The sequence below is a fragment of the Rhinichthys klamathensis genome, unplaced genomic scaffold (genome assembly GCF_029890125.1).
Source record: "Rhinichthys klamathensis goyatoka isolate OS25496 unplaced genomic scaffold, OSU_Roscu_1.1 h1tg000329l_1, whole genome shotgun sequence".
NCBI lineage: Eukaryota > Metazoa > Chordata > Actinopteri > Cypriniformes > Leuciscidae > Rhinichthys > Rhinichthys klamathensis.
This window is the reverse complement of record NW_026606844.1, coordinates 2,408,025-2,427,269: the sequence shown is the minus strand read 5'-3', so window position 1 is coordinate 2,427,269 and position 19,245 is coordinate 2,408,025. Positions and strand designations below refer to the sequence as shown.

The window sequence follows — 19,245 nt, the reverse complement described above, 5'->3', positions numbered from 1 at the left end:
AATAAACAAATGTACATTTTAAGTAATACTGTAAAGAATACAAACACACACACACACACATACGTTTTAATCCTTTGTACTTAGGTGTTCAGTTTTCAAATGCATATCATTTACAATTACTATGCATAAGTTGAATTATTTATATTGTATAAAAGTGTTGTACTCAGCTTGTATTTATAAATAAATGATTATCTGCATTGCAATTCTTTAAAAACATTACAGACAATAAAATATAGAGAGCCTGTCCTTGCACTAATACTAAATCTTTCTCTAATGATCCTGAGTATGACATACACTTTGCCAAGTTTTTTTTTTAAAAATGGTTATGTAACAGAAATTATATCTAACAATAACACTAAAAATACTTTACTATTGATTTGTATCAACTGCATTGCACTTTGTAAACTGGAACAAAGATTTACAGATAGCAAACCTAGTTTACATTCCATCACATCATTATTATTGCTCATGGCATTAGAAGACACAATATGACAGTTACATTTTGTCATTCTATATGTTGACATCCACAAATATTGTTTGTCAGCTCTAAATGAGAGTGAGTTTAGTATTGATGGATGGATGCCTTTAAATCCATATGACATTACCATAACCAAACATATACAGGACACATGAAAGCAGTGCGTCGCTGTATGGTCAGATGCCTAATGCACTATACATTAATTGTATATTATCATTCAAAAGTCTGGATTTTATTTTTCTAATAAGTCTCTTTGCTCACAAGGCTGCTTTTATTGGAACAAAAATACAATAAAAACAGTAATATTGCAAATAAATTATTGCAATTGAAATGAACTGTTGTTCAATGTAATTTATTCCTGATGGCAAATCTGAATTTTCAGCATCATTACTCCAATCTTCAGTGTAAAATGATCCTTCACAAATTATTTATATGCCGATTTGGTGCACAAGTAATATTTCTTATGAATGTTAAAAACGGTTCTTTAAATATAAAGAACAGCGTTTATTTGAAATACATATTTATTTTTGTAACAAATGCCTTTACTGTCACTTTTGGTCAGTTTAAAATGTGTTCTTTCTGAATAGCTCAAACTTTTGAACAGAAATATAAAAACAGATTATAAATTATTACTGAAGAATACTCAGTTTGACAATGTCCAGGTAAGATTATACTTGCGAGGTGATGCGAATACACATTTATTTTTGTTTGCCGTTAAGATTGCTGTTCTATTAAATCAATTTGCAATAGCTTTCAGAGAATGAGGCAAATAATACTTGACAGTTTTCTTTTATTTAGACAACCCAAATAAAAGGCACATAAAACATTGCGCAATGTGTTTACATAATTATTCTTGACATACACTTAAAAAAAAAAAATGTAGGAATGTTTTTTTTTTACCTTTCTGCTAACCAAAAAAAGCCTAGTCTTCGTATATACAAAATTACCAATGTTAATGTTCTAATACAAAAGGTCTTATAAAAGGTTATTTTCCTTGCATGTGTCTATCATAACTACCACGTTCTCTGAGCTAAATGTTTTTGTACAAAGATATACATTCATTGGCCTTCACATGGGTTTGCCAATTTAATCAAAAAGGACATGAAAGGACCGGACTCATTTTAAACTCTCCAATCCAAAACCAAACACAAAGTCTTTTCTTGTTTTTCCCCATTAATGTTCTTTAAAAGATACTGATGCATAAGGAGTAACTTCATTAGCAATACTTTATAGGATATAAAAAAAAATAACAGATTCTTAATTCCTCAAACATGGCAACTTGATATTTCATATGCAAAATAGATTCTAAATCTCCACACACATTTGGTAAACAGTTAAACTGCAGTTGGCCGCCTAGTTGTTTCCATCGCTGAGCACAGCTCGTCTTGTCAGAGAGAAGACTGATGTGTTTCACGGTGGCATTTTCAGACATGCAGTTCAGGCACGGAAGTGACGCCATTGCGGAAGGACACACATTTAATCACGAGCACAATTAAAAACGCTTTCTTTTGTTGTTGTTGTTGTAGTGTTTTCAGTCACATTCCTCGAATTCCAGTTCACGAACCTCATCCGAAATAATCCGCCTTGACTAAAGGCAACATTTAAAACAAACAGAACGAAAAATTAAATAGGCCATTAAGTTATTTTAGCTTTCGCATGCCTACATGTAAGTCCATGTAATACTAACTTTGGATAGTTCACTCAAAAATGAACATGCTGTCAGTAATTACTCACCCTCATGTTGTTCCAACCCCGTAAGACTTTCGTTCATCTTCGGAACACAAATGAAGATATTTTTTATGAAATCTGAGAGCTGGATCACTCCTCCATAGGCTTCTAAGGGATTGAAAATATCTTAATTTGTGTTTCGAAGATGAACAAAAGTCTTACGGGGTTGGAACAACATGAGGGTGAGTAATTACTGACAGAATTTTCATATTTGGGTGAACTATCCCTTTAAGACCACAAATGTTTTTCTACCAGGTCAACGCTGGTTGGGAAACACTGGGGGTGCGAGTTAATACAAACTAAACCTTTTTTCAGCAATTTACACCCAGACGGTGGTAGCTATGACATCATCAGTTAAAAGTACGATCACATTCAGCTGGTTTTACTTTTTGTTTTGAGACTCATTCACATTACACAAGTGCACGCAAGCCCAGTTTAGAGGGCGACACGTGACAACATACCTTGCATCAGTTTCCCCATATCATAACACATAAAATGGGCTGGCAGCTGTCCGGTTGGGAGGACTGAGAAAGGCATATTGCTTTTATATATCCCACTCAGAGAGGAAATCAAAGAGAAAAGCTAGTTTGGGGATAATTGCGATGGCCGATTCTGTTATTTTGAACAGGGTTACTCTGAACAAGATGACAAACCCTGAAAATTTGAAGGCAGTTTTGGTTTTCACTGTGACTGGGGTAAACAAACAAGCAACAGATGTTAACTTAATGCTCCTGTAATGGACGATCACGTCAACAGCTAAAGAGTATTTGGCACCTCGACCTCTTGAGGTGCGTCTCAGTATTCGCCAATAAAGGAAACAATGTTTAGTGTGATAATTGCTAAGAAAATCAGGCCTGGAAGAAAGCGTTAGGCATGATTCTGTACACTACAGGAGCAGAGTAAGTTGGGACACCCTCAGCATATTTCCTGAGCAAAAGGTCCTAAGGAAAAACAGCCCTCGTCCTTCAGAAAGGAAGAGCAGAGACGTCACGGCTACAAAACTAAATGCTCTTAAGATAAGATTCAGGATAAAAATTGACCTTTCAGTGTTGAAGTCGGCCACTTGGTGACCAGGCATCTATATGAACACTCAAAATATTTGATCTAAGATAATACTGCCGTCAGAATAGTCACTAAAGAGATATGTGTTCAGTGCAAGAGTTCATCTGATTGTTACTGTAAATGTTCAACCCCACTAAGCAGAAGAATATCCCAGCTACTGAAACAGAATGCAATTATTCTACAATCAAGAATGACCAACTGCAAAGATTATCTATAAAATAATAATAATAATAATAATTATAATAATAAAAACACAGCTACAGATTAAAAGGCTTACAACGTAAGGAGGCCTTTTAAAAACATATTCTAAATTTTAGTTTTCCTCATTTGTAGAGTATTGTCTCAAAAATAAAAAACCCTCTCATCTTCCATTATTTGAAGCCACTGTCCCTTTTGTTGTACGTGACTCATTAAAATGCATAAAACTATGAAATACTGATAAGCAAGCTAACGTAACAAAAATAAAATCCTCACAGTTAATATTTGCCAAAGTCCTTAAACCGTTAACACTAACAATGAAGCGGCGACGTGCTCCACTTCAAACAGTCGACTGGCAAGGATTTTCTGGCACTAGAAAAGTGAAATCACCAAACATACAGCATGTCAGTCTTCCACTCCATGCAATAACTATTTTTTTCTGTCCGTCACTAAACTCTAGACGATCTGGATCTGCTGGTCTCTCAGCCGAGCGAAGGAGACGCAAAGTGCCAGCTAACTTCCACATGATTCCTTGCCGCTGCGGACTGTTGTTTTCCTATACTCGCCATTCCTCCAGGCTCTTTTTCCCTCACAGCTGGAGAGGAAGACTATAACGGGAGACATGAGGTTTACGAGGAGAGGCCGGGTGGGACGTTCGGTTCTACCAGGGCGGGGAGGAAGGCAGGACTTGCGAAAGGAAAGGCATGCTTTCCATCGGCCTCATGGCGATGTTGAGCGGACCGGTGATGTTCATTGACATGGGAGAAGTGATGGCGACGGGATGGGCGATGTTCATGGGCCCCGAGGCTGGGATGTTGACAGAGGCGATGTTGACGGGAGTAGTGATGGTGACCGGGTGCTGAAGGCTGACAGGGGAGGTGATATTGACCGTGTTGGTGGTGATGTTCATCTGGGCGGCGATGGTGACGGGGTTGCTTGCGGTGCCGCGGTTCATGGCCGTAGTGTTGGATGCGGTTGAAGCAGCGACTGACGTGATTGAGGCAGAGTTGCACACGTTGTTAGAGTCTAGCCAAAAAAGGTGGGAAAGAAGAGAGTGAATAAAACATTGAAATGATTTCTAGGGTTTCTCTATGGGCAAGACAGACAACACAAGGGTTCATCAATAAGGATGGCCCAGGGTCAGTGTGAGAGTGTTTCAGGCTAGTTGTACCATGTTGCCACTGAAAATTTGACATTAATTGATAGTGTGCACTGTGCATCAACTTTTTTTTTTTTTTTCAAATGTAAACATTTTGTTTACTGTAAGAGATTCTACGCTGTTGTGGCAAATTCAGCTGGTTCATTCATCACTAAATTTTAATCAGTGGCTAACATATGAGATTGTCATTAATTAAAAACCATTTAAAACATCATTAATGTTTTGCATTTCATGGTACCATCGTTTTCCAGCAAAAGCATGTTATATTTGTATTTTTTCCTTTACAAGAAGAATTTACAACAAACCTCTTTTTTTTTTTACATTTAAAAAAAATGTTTTTATAAAAAATACACTATTTATTGGAAAAATAAAAAAAATACATTGTTAAAAAGAAATGATTCTAAAGAATTTGGAATTTGTTTTTGTACAAATGTAACATGAAAAATATACTGAAGAAATCAGAAAAAAAAATACTTACCATTGAGCCCTGACTGTCTTATTTTGATTCATCTCTACAAATATCTAACATTCACAGTAGAGAGTTGACTTGTGGACTTTAAAAGACCAAGTTGGGGGGGGAAAAGAAGACTTTTAGCATGTAATATCAACAGTGAACATAAAGAACCATTCTATTTTGCAATGGCCACATCAAATAACACTTCAGGAAGCACTAATGTATGTGGCAGGATCAAGAGACTCCAGAGGGACCTCTCTCTGAGTGTTAAAGTCATCCTAGAGGACATTTGAAAATTGTTGGAGAATTGGTATACCTTTGTTACAGGGGGATGTGAAGCCGGCCTGCCCGTGGGTCTTGAGGTGGCTGGTGATGTAGGCGGCACTCAGCATCTTCCCGCAGATGTTGCAGGTAACCTTGCCTTCGTGCCGTATCATGTGTGAACGTAGACGATCTTTGGTGGCAAAGGCGGACGTGCAGGCCTGTAGTGGAAAGACAAATCAGTGTGAAAGGAGTGTGATAGACCAATGAAACTCACAAAAGAGAGCATGGGACATGTGATCTTATGTTACTTAGCAGGGATGAAAATGTTTTTCTGTAAAAATGTAACATTTTAAGACAATTATACATATTTATAAAAATACATTGTTAAAGAAAAAATGTTTCCAAATAATTTTTTTTTTAAATTCTTTAAAAAAAAACATTTTCTCAAAATATTACTCAAAAATATTTCTCAAAACATATTACATTTTATGAAACATAAATATAAAAATACACTTTTAAAGAAAAAGGTTTAAAAAAAGTAAAGAATTTTTTTTGGATCTTTTGTGAAAATTTAACCTTTTATGTTGGTTTAACCTTAAATGTTTCTAAATTTGTTTTTATTTTCTTTACAAATAATTTTTTATTTTATTTTTGTAAAAAATTTACATTTTATGAAAAATAATAAATATATATTATTTCTAGTAAATATTAGAATATTATTAGTACAAACAATTGTGGATCTTTTGAGAAAATGTAACCTTTTATAGATAAATATAAATAGTATATCTAGTAAATATAAAAATACATTGTTAAATAATGTTTCTAAAGACTTTAAAAAAATCTTTGTAAAGAACTTTTTTGGTATATTTTAAGTGTAACATTTTATAAAACATTCAAACAAATCATATTTCTAGTAAATATAAAAATACATTGTAAAAGAAAAATGCGGATTTTTGTGAAAAAGAACCGTTTTATGAAAAACAAATGTTATTTATAATAAATATAAAATACATTGTTAAATACAAATGTTTATAAATAATATTTTTTTACATTTTCTTTGTAAAGAAAAAAAAACCTTTTTTTTAAATGTAGCATTTTATGAAAAATATAAATATTAGTGTGTAGTCATACCGTTACTTGGCATTTAAAGGGTCGTTCTGTGGAGTGTACGTGCTTGACATGACAACTAAGATGATCCGGCCTGTTGGAGAGGAAGTTACATACAATAAAAACAACTTCAAAGTACATGCAAGACATATTAAACAGTTTTTTTTTCATGAGACCCAGAAAGAAAATAATGTTGCGGTTAAGTCAATAGTGAATTGCTGAACCTACCGCGAGAAGCCTTTCCCACAAACGGAGCAGATATACGGCTTGTGCACGCCGCCGTCGTGTGAGCGCACGTGGTAGGTCATGCGGTCCTTCCTCTTGAAGCGCTGGTGACAGATGGGGCATTCGAAGGGCTTCTCGTCCGAGTGCGAGAGCTTGTGGCGGTTGAGGTGGTAGACGTCACGGAAGGCCTTGCCGCACATCTCGCAGCCGTGATTCTTCTTCACAGGTTTGGGGGGTTTTTTGGGCACGGCCGGCTGCTGCTGTGGCAGGACTGACATGATGCCTGCGGCCGTGGACGCAGAGGTGGTGGCCGTGGTGAGGATGCCCGCCATCGTGGAAACGTAGGAGGGGTTGCCGTTGTTGTCTCGTGGCACAGTGGAGATGAGAGGCACCATGGTGGGCGCTGTGGTTGTCTTCTTGGGCCGTGACACCATCTTAATGCCCGTGTGACAGGACTCGTGCCGCCGGAGGTGGTAGCTGTCCCGAAAGGCCTTGTTACAGTAGCCGCATATGAAGGGCGTCTTCGACTTGGGCTCCTTCTTTATAACCACCGGACCACCGCCGCCACCACCACCTCCTCCCCCTCCGCCTGTCCCGCCGCCCATGTTGTCTTTGAGGAGGTCAGCCGCACTGACTGGGGGCTTCTGGTCGAGCGGAATGGGAAGAACAGGCTTTTGATCCAGCGGCTCAGAGTTGAGCAGAGGCAGAAGACTGTTCTGCGAGACCTGATGCTGGTGGTGGAGGGCTTCATTGGCCTGCTGGAATAGAGGAAGAAAAGACTTTTAAAATGTTGAACATTTCATTGAAGCTTTTACACATAAAACAAAACCAAAAACTGTTACTACATTAAAATAAACTATAGTTCAAAAGTTTGAGGTTGGTACGATTTTTTTTAACGTTTGTTAAGACTGAATTTATTTGATCAAAGGAAAACTGTCTAAATATGTTCTATTTGAATGCATTTCAAAATTGTATTTATTTCTGTGATGACAAAGCTGAATTTTCAGCATCATTACTTGTCTTCAGTGTCACATTATCCTTCAGAATTCATTCTAATTTGCTTATTTGAAACATTTCTTATTATTATCAATGTTGAAAACTGTTGTACTGCTTAATATGTTTGAGAAAACCTTTTGAAACATTATAAAAACTCTTGAACTTAGATCAATTTAATGTATGCATACATTTATTTTTTCAAAATTAAGCAATATTAATAAATAAATTCGCCTGTAATAAAACCTGACTGTATATCATTTGATTTGAACACACGATGCAAATTCATAGCCCTAGCTGTGTGAATCGACTGGCTGTGATATTATGGGCCAGTTTTGCTATTGGCCCGTATGAAGTAGACACGACATCAGCTGAGAGACGGTGTTAAATGTTTAGCAAAAATAGAAACTGACTCATTTCCAGGGCATCTGTGCAACTTGGAAAACAAGAGAAGCCCTGACTGGGACCTAGCAGGGGGACGAGTCAGCTGTTCAGCAAAGTGCAGGATGACTAATGAGATATTGGAGAGAGTGAGAAAGCTAGACAGAAAGTGAAGGAGAGAGAGAATAGAGAGAACTATAATTTATTTAGATGTGAGAGAATATGCTGAAAACTGTCCATAAAAAGCAACCTACTCTTTAAGAAAACAGCAACACACTTCAAGAGGAGAAAAAGCAGATGCATAAAAAAGTCATTCTTGGCCAACCTAATCCCCGTGTGACTAATAGGAATTTATAGATCACGTTAGGGCAAGAAGCAAATGTGCAGACGTGTGTATCATATCAGAGACTCAAGCGCTTTTGCAAAAGAAACTGCCTGCATACATAAATCTACTGCATGTAAAATAATCTGAGTCTGTAATGAAAGCAGTTTCTCATGTGACTGGCCTCACAGGCTCAGGTCAGGACGCTCTGCTAAACTTACATATCATAGACAACAACGACTGCAATACACATATAGTGAGATTACATGGTCAGCGGAGCAAGTTTAAAGGCAGAATGTTCGGTAACGCTTCCTTTTACAGTCCTGTTACCCATGTACTTACTATGTACTTATTATAGTAATTATAATTACTGGGTAATAACTAGGTACTAACCCTGAACCTACCCCTAACCCATGTACTTACCTTATATTAGCCAGTACTTTCTAGGTAAGTACACTGTAAGTACACGCAAGTACTGTACTGTAAAAGGAAGCGTTACCGAATGTTCACATGATGGCTCTTTTCCATACAATGAAAGCCACCCGTCAAGCTCCAAAACTGACAAAAAGAACTGTAAAATTATCTAATGTATTCCATAAATGCAGTTCTCAAATCTCATTTGCACATTCAAACATGGCAAATAAAGACATTTTTATGTGTATGCTGCTAAACATTATTGGTTCATGCATGTTTAAATATGTGGAAGTGCAAATGACATTTGAGAGCTACTGCGGAGGGGGAAACAATCTGTTTATGACAAAGAGCTATTATATATACACCTTTAATAAAAACAAAAAACAAACATGGAATATAGTGCAAGGCTACTATTACAGCATTTTCAATTCATTTTTGGATCATGACAGTGTCTGTTTGCACTTACTTTAATAGTAAAAGGGCAACACGAAAATTCTTTTAAACTTATGTTTTGCTCCACAAAAGACAGAATTAGGGATGCACCGAAATTTCGGCCGCCGAAAACAAGTGGTACTCACTGCAGAGTCAAATGACGTCCAACTCCTCCTCTCTGGACGTCTAATGGGGTGGGGATAGTCCAGATCCACCTCTCTGAATGTCTAATGGGGTGGAGGGATAGAGTTGTGGGTAGGGTTAGGGTTTGGTTGGATATTCTAGCTCCACCCATTAGGCCCAAATTACATTCGCTCCTCCTCGCTGGACATCTAGCGAGAAGGAGCTAGACATAAGCTCCACCCATTTGTTCTACAGTGAGCAGCCTCTCGCCAAAAAAGGCATTTTCGGTTTTTGGCCGAAAGAGAAAAAAATACATGCTGCCTCGCCCCTCATTGTTCAGCTGAGCAACACTGGTAAAATGACGCTACAATCTCGTTCACTGATCAGCGCCACACTTCTTTGCTCACATGCTCTGAAAATAATAGCTTTGTAGGACTAGCCTATACATTATTTGGATAATTGGTAAAAAAAAATATGTTAAATCTGATTCTGTTGCATAGAACTAAATAAATAATATATTGACATTTAATATTAATATATTTTCTGTCCAATTTTACTGTTACTTTCAATAAAAGTAAAAAAAATATATATTTTATTGACTTGTTTAAAAAAAATCAGTATCATTAAAACGCTTGATTTTCATCAAAAAGTTTAATATTAACACAATTGTGCAAAAAAATAAAATAAATCATTTTAAAAAACATTTTCGGTTTTCAGCCAAGTTTCAGAATTTTTGGTTTCGGCCCAGAAATTTCATTACGGTGCATCCCTAGACAGAATCTCACATGGGTTTAAAACAACATGAGGTTGTGAAAATGACGAGAATTATATTTTTGGGGTGAACCATTAAATACCTCATTAGATAGCAAAGGAAAAACCAATGCTTTCTTCAGTGTTGGCCAAAATTTGTTACAGGTAAAGGAACCACAACAGAACATACTTATAAATTAAAGATACAGTCGACCAATAGGATTACAGTTATATTTGATCCACAAATGGCTGAATTAGTAAAAAACGAGAAAAGAAAAATCTGAAACGAAACAAACAAAGTGGTATAATCACAACAACAAAGCAAACATTGCAATATAAAAACAATACTAATAAAATAAAGAATTATAGATATATAAAAATTGTAAAATAAAAATGTAAAAAAGCTAAAGTATTATGGCTGAGGAAAAAATAAGTGAGTGGAGGTCATAACTTGCTCATAAGGTGTGTGTGGGGGGCAGAACCCTAAAACAAGAGCAGCTGAAAGACTACACGACTATTAGGCTCCCCGTTCTGCAGCTGCCTGCATTGTCCCATTGGTCACGGCATCCAGTTGGTGGGTGGGGGTGGCCATTCACAAACACAATTGTGCCTCTGAGGAAATATAGTAAAGCCTACAGTAAGGAGAGACCTGCAGGCTGGGCCTGCCTCTGATGACGGCTGGGGAAACGCTATAAACGTTAAACCTTACAGGCTTACATATCCTAAAAGTATGAAAGAACATACAAGTTTTGATTTTGGTTTATACCTAAAATCCCCATAGGAGGTCTTTGTGAGCTGATTAGGTGATCTGGCTCTACAAAATGTGCTATTAAACAGGATCCAGCTGCTTTGAGGTCTGAATGATTTGAACACTGTTAATCCAGCATTATTTGGTATGGATTGTACTTTTAGCGACATGGTTCTGAGAGTATATTTGTATATATACTGTATATTTATGGACCCATTCAAGCAGCAATAAACATTCAAACCATGACAGCAACCTGCTCTTCATGCTGCTTGGATGATTTTGACACAAATTCGCATTGAAGGCTGAGGTCACGCCAATAGAAATAATATAGAGGATGAGCAGTGCACATAAAAATGCAAGAACACTGCAGACACTTTGAAACACAGACCAATATCTGACAAGCATGACTAAAAGCAAAATGAAACCTGATCAGGGACGTGCACAGGAATTTTGTGGGGCAGTTGCTCTGACCTGAAAAAGGGGCACAACCCCCCCCCCCAAAAAAAAAAAACTCACGGGCTATATGAAGGAATATATTAAATTGAATTTTGCCCATACAAATTGCCTTATCTGATCGTGTTTATGTCCAAACGCAATGCCTCATATTATGGTCTTATTATTATTTATAAAGATTGCAAAACGTCAGAGATGACAGGGCTATGATATACAACTTTGTAAACAGTATACAAAATGTATTAACAATATGTTAAATGTCACCAAAATACACATGAGAAAAAGAGTTCCTCATATTATTGTTTATTGTCTTTTTAAATTATTATTATTTATTTATTTTTTAATTTGAAAATAAATAATCTGGATTGAATTGACAGATGGGGAAAAACTCGCTTCTAATAATAAAAAAAAACGCTTAGATTTCGGGAAAAAATACAATCCTTTTTTAACCTTTTGGCTTCCCGTACATTCAATTGTGCTTTTTGCTCGAATTCAGTTCTGATGGTACGTATGGTAACTGGGCAACTACGCATGATTTGTAGTATGATTGCGTAAAGGGAACAGGAATTCCGGTCGGGAACAGAATCGACTGCTAAACCCAGTGCCGATCCTGACCTCCCTGGGGCCCTAAGCAAAATTCTGCTAATGGGCCTCTACCTGACCCGTGATGTCGTGAGCTATGTAAACCATTTGCCATTGCCACAGTCGCACCTGACACTTCAGTGCTCCCAATACAATCCTCCCTCCTTTAAACAAAACAGTCAAAGAATAAGTACAACAATAGTATAGAACAGAATGAGGTTCAAACAAACAATATTTATTGAATAGAGTATTTTCTATAGAATGTTAAGATAAGTGAATATTATTAAGTAAGTGAATATTAACGTAAACATAAATAAGAAGAAAATAATAAATTATAACCCTGAGCTTTGGCTTTTGGGATTAACTTTGGTTCTCTCTACAGCCTGGGCATTTTCGGCATCAGTATGATTTTTTTATTTATTATTATGCATGTTGAAGCAATTCTTGATTTATGGTTATTATTTACTGAGGGATGTGCATCCATATTGACCAGTATGTCCAGCTAATCAACATTTTAAATTCAATATAACCTATAAATCAATAGTCAATCAATGTCAAATTGTCATTGCTTTCTATCTTGCATAATTAGTGTAGTAGTTGTTTAGAGTTTTTAACACTGAGACTAGATAATCAGTGTCTTGTTTTAAAAGTATAATGTGTACTTTGATTGGGAGTGCCATCATTCACGTGCATATATTGTACAGTATGTCTGGTCTCCACATATTTCTGCTTGAAAAATGCGCGTTTCATTTCGTGCACGCGCATTTGAACGCACGATAATACACACGACGTGGTTATGTTTTCTGAGCTGCAGTAAACAAACACCGTTGCACTTTGTCGTTTATCAAAAACAAACGTAATAAATAATTGTATTTTACTCTCACTTTTGTCAGGCACAAAGTGATGCAAGAGATGCACTGCCTGCCCAGCTAGGTTAGCAAGACCGAAAAACATCAAACTTTGCTGACATCAAACTTAGACAGAGAACACAAGTTTACCTGATTGTTGTTCCCGCAATTCACTCTAATGGTTTTTTCTTCCTCTTTTCGTGACCAGAAGGATAGTGTCGCTTCATTTTGTCATGGATGTTGTACACATTAATTGACGCGCTATGACACGAGATGGAGGCGGGGCCTTAAGTAATTTGCGTGGCCCTACGCCGGTCGCGTGCAGTCTATGGTTGCGTGCAGCGCTACAGCCATGTAAACAGTTTGCCCTTCCCTTACTGACTTTCACTTTCGGTGCCCGAATGGAAGTGAATGAGGCTTTGCGATTTTTTTTTATTTTTTTATTATTATTTTAATATAGGCCTACGTGAAATTCTGCATCCATTGTACGATTTTTTTTCTTTCTCGGAAGGGCAACCTGAGTCGAGAAGGGCATATGGGCAGTTGCCCGGGCAACCTGAGCAACCCCCCTGTGCACGTCCCTGAACCTGATGCAAACTTATTGCATTTATAATGTGGTGCTATTGTCAGTCTATATTTAAATGATGGTATTGGATTGCTATACAGGTTAATCCGCATTGTGACAGGCATAATGTAGAAATTGGACTTGATAAAACTCAAGACTGTGACTGTAGGTCACTCTGATCTGCAGCACAAACTTTAGCTGTGATCAGTGAAGATGGCAGATGCACGGATAAATCTGTTTAAGCCTATTACAGGCCTTGTTGTTGGTGAAATAGCTTATAACAATGATAAAATTAAACATCGGTGGGATATAAAAACCGACATATCTCCTCATGTAACCTGCCCAAAACTGTAGGTAAGAGCAAGAGCGAGCAGAACTCCTTTACTCCAAAGACAGAACACAGTGAATCAAATTCTTGTTTGCTGCAGACGGATTAAGAGATGCCTGTTGGGAGCCGGACAAAGCCTTGCTCATGAATAACCTCAGACGCCTAGAGAACAATGAGGAGTGACGCGCTAGACTGTCGTCTCATTAGATGCCTCATCACATGGATGAAATCAAGCAGAACAAATTAAGCACTTTTTTGGTCTACAAACCAAATAACTGATCTCTTATAAAACTGATGAAATTTTGTAGCTACAAACATCATACATATAATATAATAATCCACTTGGAAATAAATTTGAGCAAGCTTTTAAGAAACAAACATGGTGTTGTTTATCTCCTAAATGTTCAGTAAACTCTGGATGTTACTGACAATATCCAGATGAGCAAGTATGGTTAGGCTTTCTCGTAATCAAATATTATGATCAGTGCACGTAAGATGTTGGAGGATGGCGAGCCGATTGAAGAAACTTCTAAGAACAGTAGACAAACATGCATAATGCGATCAAGACTTTGCAGCTTGTCTATAACAATGAATCAATTAGGGATGAAGCGGTCCCAGTTTGACGATAAACCACGATAAAAATTTCATTTTTAAAACAGTTAAATCCATTAAAACAGTATTTGATTATCATAATTTGAACATTTCACGATAATTACCGTTCAGAATTAAGCAAAGATAGCAACAGTCTCGCGCAAGCGCAGCACGCAGCCTAGGTTTGTTTTGTGTGAAAACATGACGGAAGGCAGAGTTCATATGAAAGAATGTATGTAATGAATTATTTATATGAATGTATCTCTAACGGGGAACCGACTGTCTTCAGAAAAGTTGAGATGCCATTTACTTTTCAGCTTCCCTCCGTGTTATGCCTAATAAAGTAGTGTTCTTTGTTTACAGAGGTTACCAGGTAAACAGCTCTATTTGTGGAGTTCCATAAGCGCCACCTACTGTCGGAGAGTGGATTTACATTTTCATTCAGCCTGTCTGTCGTGAAACCAATGTGAAAATCAGGCCGCTTTTTGTTGTAAATTAAGCAGCAGATGGAAAATAAGCTAAAGTGCATTCTAAAAATCTCAACTATGCAGAAATAGAATTGTTTATGGAGTGGATAAAATGCCTATAATTTATCATTTAGATTAATCTTTTTTTGGGGTCAAAACTTTACTTGAACATGCAATACATGTTAGATGATAAATACATGTTATAAGTCACCTAGTTAATATTTTTTTGTTCATTTCAAATCCGGCCATCGTTGTTAATGCTTTAATTTTAATGTTTATGCACAAAAAAAAAAGTGAATAATGCTGCTAATTTTATTTGTTTTTGTTGGTTTTCGGAGATGGTCCTCACTGCAGAACACAAAATCCAAGGGGAGGAGTTGGATCCAGATCCAACTCCTCCCACCTTACATATACCTAAACCTACCCATCTCCACCCCCTGATCCCTAACCCCACCCCTAATCCTACCTATCTCCACCCCCTGATCCCTAACCCCACCTCTAATCCTACCCATCTCCACCCTCTGATCCCTAACCCCACCCCTAATCCTACCCATCTCCACCCTCTGATCCCTGACCCCACCTCTATTCCTACCCATCATCTCCACCCCTTAGATCTGGATCCAACTCCACCCCCTGGATCTCATGTACTGCAATGAGGTGCTACTGGGTTTTCGAGACGAAACTTGGTCAAATGATTAGCGTGTATAGCCGTGTTTCCACCGAAATTACCTGGAACAGTTTGTCACAGGATCGATCGCCCCCCCCAACCCCCCAGACCTGTTGCTGTCTGCGTTTCCATCGCGGTCTAAAGTACCATGAAAATAGGCAAATTAGTCCAGTGACGTAGGACTGTGCGAGACTTTCCAGTTCCCGCTGGATTTCGTTCTCCGCATATAAGCTTAATAAAGCCTGCCCTGAACCTCGTCGTCGGTCCATCTGTTGTATTTTTTAAACTCCATTGTTGATTCGAATAGCAAACAACTCTTACTGCACGCACAGCAACAGACTTTTAAAAATGGTGGTTGAAATAAAATGCTGGGTGGAGTCAACCAATCAAAATGCTGTCTGAACTCAACCAATCAGCATGTTCAGCGCCTAAGTCCCACCCCCGAAAGTTCCTGAACTTTGGAAAAGTACTTCCTCACCAGCAGGGACTTTCTGAGGGGAAAATTTTTACCCGGAACTTCATTTAGACCCTGGTATCTGCGGTCAAAACACACGGAGTACCACCCCAAAGTCCCTAGTTCCTGGGGAAAGTTCCTGCGGTGGAAACTTGGCTTATCAGTACTTTTTGAACATTTCCAGCACATTTTAACAATAGCGCATGATAATATTGATAAATGTGATCGTTTTGGACACTATAATTGTGAAATTAATTTTCATATCATTTCATCTCTAGAATCTATGCTTACAGAAAATGTTAAATCTAATGTTGGAGCTGATTGCAATGGCAAAAATATTTCAGTACATGTCCAATTAAAAAAAAGTAAGATTATGACGATGAAGCACACAAGATGCAGCATGCCTTTCCTACAGTTAACATTTTTGGACATGGTCTGCTTCTACTCCAAAAGTATGCATTTTGGCAAACTTTTCTGGAACAAATCTTAGAGTCGTAGAGCGCTTCAAATGCGTTTCTATCCCAGGGGAAAAGTCGATAGACAGAAAACACTACTTCCTTGTACCTCTAGAAAAGAAAGCATAATTGGACTAAGATTAAGTTTGTCTTGACTACATAATAATTGGCTTGATCAATAGTTTTTTTTAAACAATATATATATATATTTTTTTACTTAATTAGTTTTTAACATCAGTTCCAACAATAAATTGCATCATGTAGTGAAGCTCTAAAGAATAGCCCCCAGTGCATTAAACAGGAAACAACAGTTCACAGGTAAAGTAACTTTCTTTCTTATTTAATGTATTGATTGAGAAAAAAAAGCATATAATTTAATCTTAACTGTTAGACAGCCCAAAACGAATCTGAAATCAAATCTGCTATTTTAAAATAAACCATTTAGATTGCAAAACAACTTTGCATAATCAATACTACTACTAATAATTTTAAATTAAAAAGAAGCATGATTATTATTGTGAAAAAGCAGAAATAATACATTTTATAAACATTGATTTTGAATATCAATTATCATACATGTAAAAAAAAAAGCAGCATTGGTATTATTGTTGTAAAAAATTATAGCCTATTGGTTGATCTCTATGCATTTGCATTTATTCATTCAGCAAACAACCTACAAAATGAAAAAATAAAAAATCATAAGGGTCAAGAGTAAAAAAAGAGTTACACGCGGTCAATAACAACCACAACTTAAGTGTTGCACTTTCACCATAAACATGCACATATTCCTCATACACCAACATTTGCATCACACTTACATAAAGCATGCATTGCATTTTTAACACCATTGCAAGCATAATCATTGCATGCATAAGATTATGGATATCAGTAGCCTGAGATAACTAAAGCATAGTTTAAAATGAATACCTTTTTAAAGTTGGACAGAGAATACAAGTCAAAATTAAAGATGTGTTGTCAAACTTACACCAAACGACTATTCATAACGACTTGGAGAAATCAACCTAGACAAAATTTCACAGTATCATAATAAGTGTTCTATACAGTATTCTGTCCATAATGTGCAAGTTCTGTTCGATTATGATGTCTAGGTGGGCAGGTCAGAAGGTTTTGAAACACAGCCATTATCCCCATGTTCCCTCCAATAAAAGTAACCAAGGGAGCTGCGTTGACAACAAATAAAAATAAAGAAAAGCTAAAGCGGTGAAACATGGAGATCGATAGGGGAAGATAAAGTATTAAAACGCTGTGCCATAAAAATGCACCTAAACACCGTTTTCTATTATTATACACGCAGACATGGACGTTGCGTCTGGCCAAAACATCCAAATTGTGTCACAAAATCAACGAGTAGCTACCTAAAACTAAGGCATAAGCTGCCAGCGTAAAAGTGTTTAAAACTTAAGATAAAAAAGGCACGTAAAAAAGTGTGAATGGGAAGGAGAGGTGGAAAAGAGGGAAAGAAATCCCTTTTACGTCTCCCTCATAGTTCACAGCTGGAAGTCTGGGGGAGATGCAGCATTAGCGGCTAATGTGAGCTAGCTTAGCTACCATTGTTTTTACTGCCTTAAAATCCCGCTTTTAAAGCTTAAATCTCCGCGCTACGCGCTGTTTTTAAGAGTCCCGATCGATTTTCTATTTTTCCTGTGCGGTTGGTATTTATTTCGAACGGCTGGCTTACCTGAAATAAAAATGAACTCCAGCTCGGCTCCATTGCAACACTTAAAAAAATCTGCAGGAAACCTACAAGAAATCTACAACAAAGCAGCTAAACATGGCAGCTGCTACAACTTCCTGTAACCCCGAGGGCCAAACCATTTCATCTGATATACGCTGCTGCTGCTGCTGCTGAGATTCTGCCAGCTCACTCCATCACAGCACTGCACTCACGAACACTTTAGAGCAACGATACTTTTTATTTGTTATCAAATATTTATGTATTATATCATTAAACGACATTTCACACGACAAAGAATGACCACAATGTGGAAATTAATTATCATAACCATGCTAAAAGGAAAATGTATAGGTGCTATAAAAACATCTGACTTAGAGTAAGATTATTGAAAATCTATCTATCTATCTATCTATCTATCTATCTATCTATCTATCTATCTGTCTGTCTGTCTGTCTGTCTGTCTGTCTGTCTGTCTGTCTGTCTATCTATCTATCTATCTATCTATCTATCTGTCTGTCTGTCTGTCTGTCTGTCTGTCTGTCTGTCTGTCTGTCTGTCTGTCTGTCCAGCTATTTAAATTGTACAGGCAATAGCTTTTTTTTTTACTCCACATTGTTGCGTAAAATTAAAAAAAAATTGTTAAACTAGCCCTATATTAATGATATTAAGTTAAAAAATTAAATAAACATTAAAATAATAATAGCGTACATATGAAATTAGTTAAATGTAGCCTATGTTAAAATAGGGCTAAAGGAAGACCTTAAAGGGGTCATATAATGCCATTTTTGTACAAGCTAATATGATTCTTTAGGGTCTAAATTAAAAGTTTGTAATATACTTTAATTAAAAATTCTCATTAGTATTGTCAGAAAACACTTATTTTACCTGGTAAAAAACAGCTCTGTTTTCAGCACGCCGTTTCAGTGTATATGACTTTAAATGATCATGAGCTTTGCTGACTCCGCCTCTCTGTTCTATGCGTACACCAGAGCCGGCTCTGGCGTACACCGTTTGTAACACAATAACACAATAACCATAACACGTTGTTCAGTATAAACGTGGGATTATGCATTATATTGAGAACGTCATACATAGAAAACATGCCGTAATGTACCCTGAGTGTAAACCTTAGACGCATTCATTGTGAAGCGTGCAGCTAGCGATTTACTAGGATTAATATAAATATTAATATAAAGTTTAATAAAACGTTACACTCACTTCAGTTCTTCTGGAGCAGCTGCAGGAACACGAATAGATGGTACCGATCCTTTCAGGAGCAGCTTCTTAACAAAACCAGCTTT

At 37.1% G+C, this 19,245-nt stretch overlaps 1 protein-coding gene across 2 annotated transcripts; it reads right to left on the bottom strand.

Moving 5' to 3' along the window:
* Window positions 1–2,324: 2,324 nt before the first annotated feature.
* On the bottom strand, window positions 2,325–18,103 carry vezf1b (vascular endothelial zinc finger 1b). Of its 2 annotated transcripts, XM_056271981.1 has the most exons (6): window positions 17,948–18,089; window positions 9,364–9,444; window positions 6,679–7,433; window positions 6,475–6,544; window positions 5,396–5,561; window positions 2,325–4,492 (listed from the first exon to the last, which is right to left on the bottom strand). In XM_056271981.1, the coding sequence occupies exons 1-6, from the start codon at window positions 17,978–17,980 to the stop codon at window positions 4,128–4,130; spliced, it is 1,470 nt and encodes a 489-aa protein (XP_056127956.1). In that variant the 5' UTR covers window positions 17,981–18,089; the 3' UTR covers window positions 2,325–4,127. The 2 variants fall into 2 exon arrangements, with proteins under 2 accessions (XP_056127956.1, XP_056127957.1); XM_056271982.1 differs by lacking the exon at window positions 9,364–9,444 and having other exon boundaries at window positions 2,330–4,492; window positions 17,948–18,103.
* Between the last annotated feature and the right edge of the window lie 1,142 nt (window positions 18,104–19,245).

Bases quoted from the DNA above. Each gene is read 5' to 3' on its own strand.
- vezf1b (XM_056271981.1), bottom strand. From the start codon at position 17,980: ATGGAGCCGAGCTGGAGTTCATTTTTATTTCAG. The intron at 7,434-9,363 runs GTGAGTACCACT...CCTCTATTCCAG, and splicing joins GGACGTCATTTGACTCTGCA to CAGGCCAATGAAGCCCTCCA. The intron at 6,545-6,678 runs GTAGGTTCAGCA...CCTCTCCAACAG, and splicing joins TGTGGGAAAGGCTTCTCGCG to GCCGGATCATCTTAGTTGTC.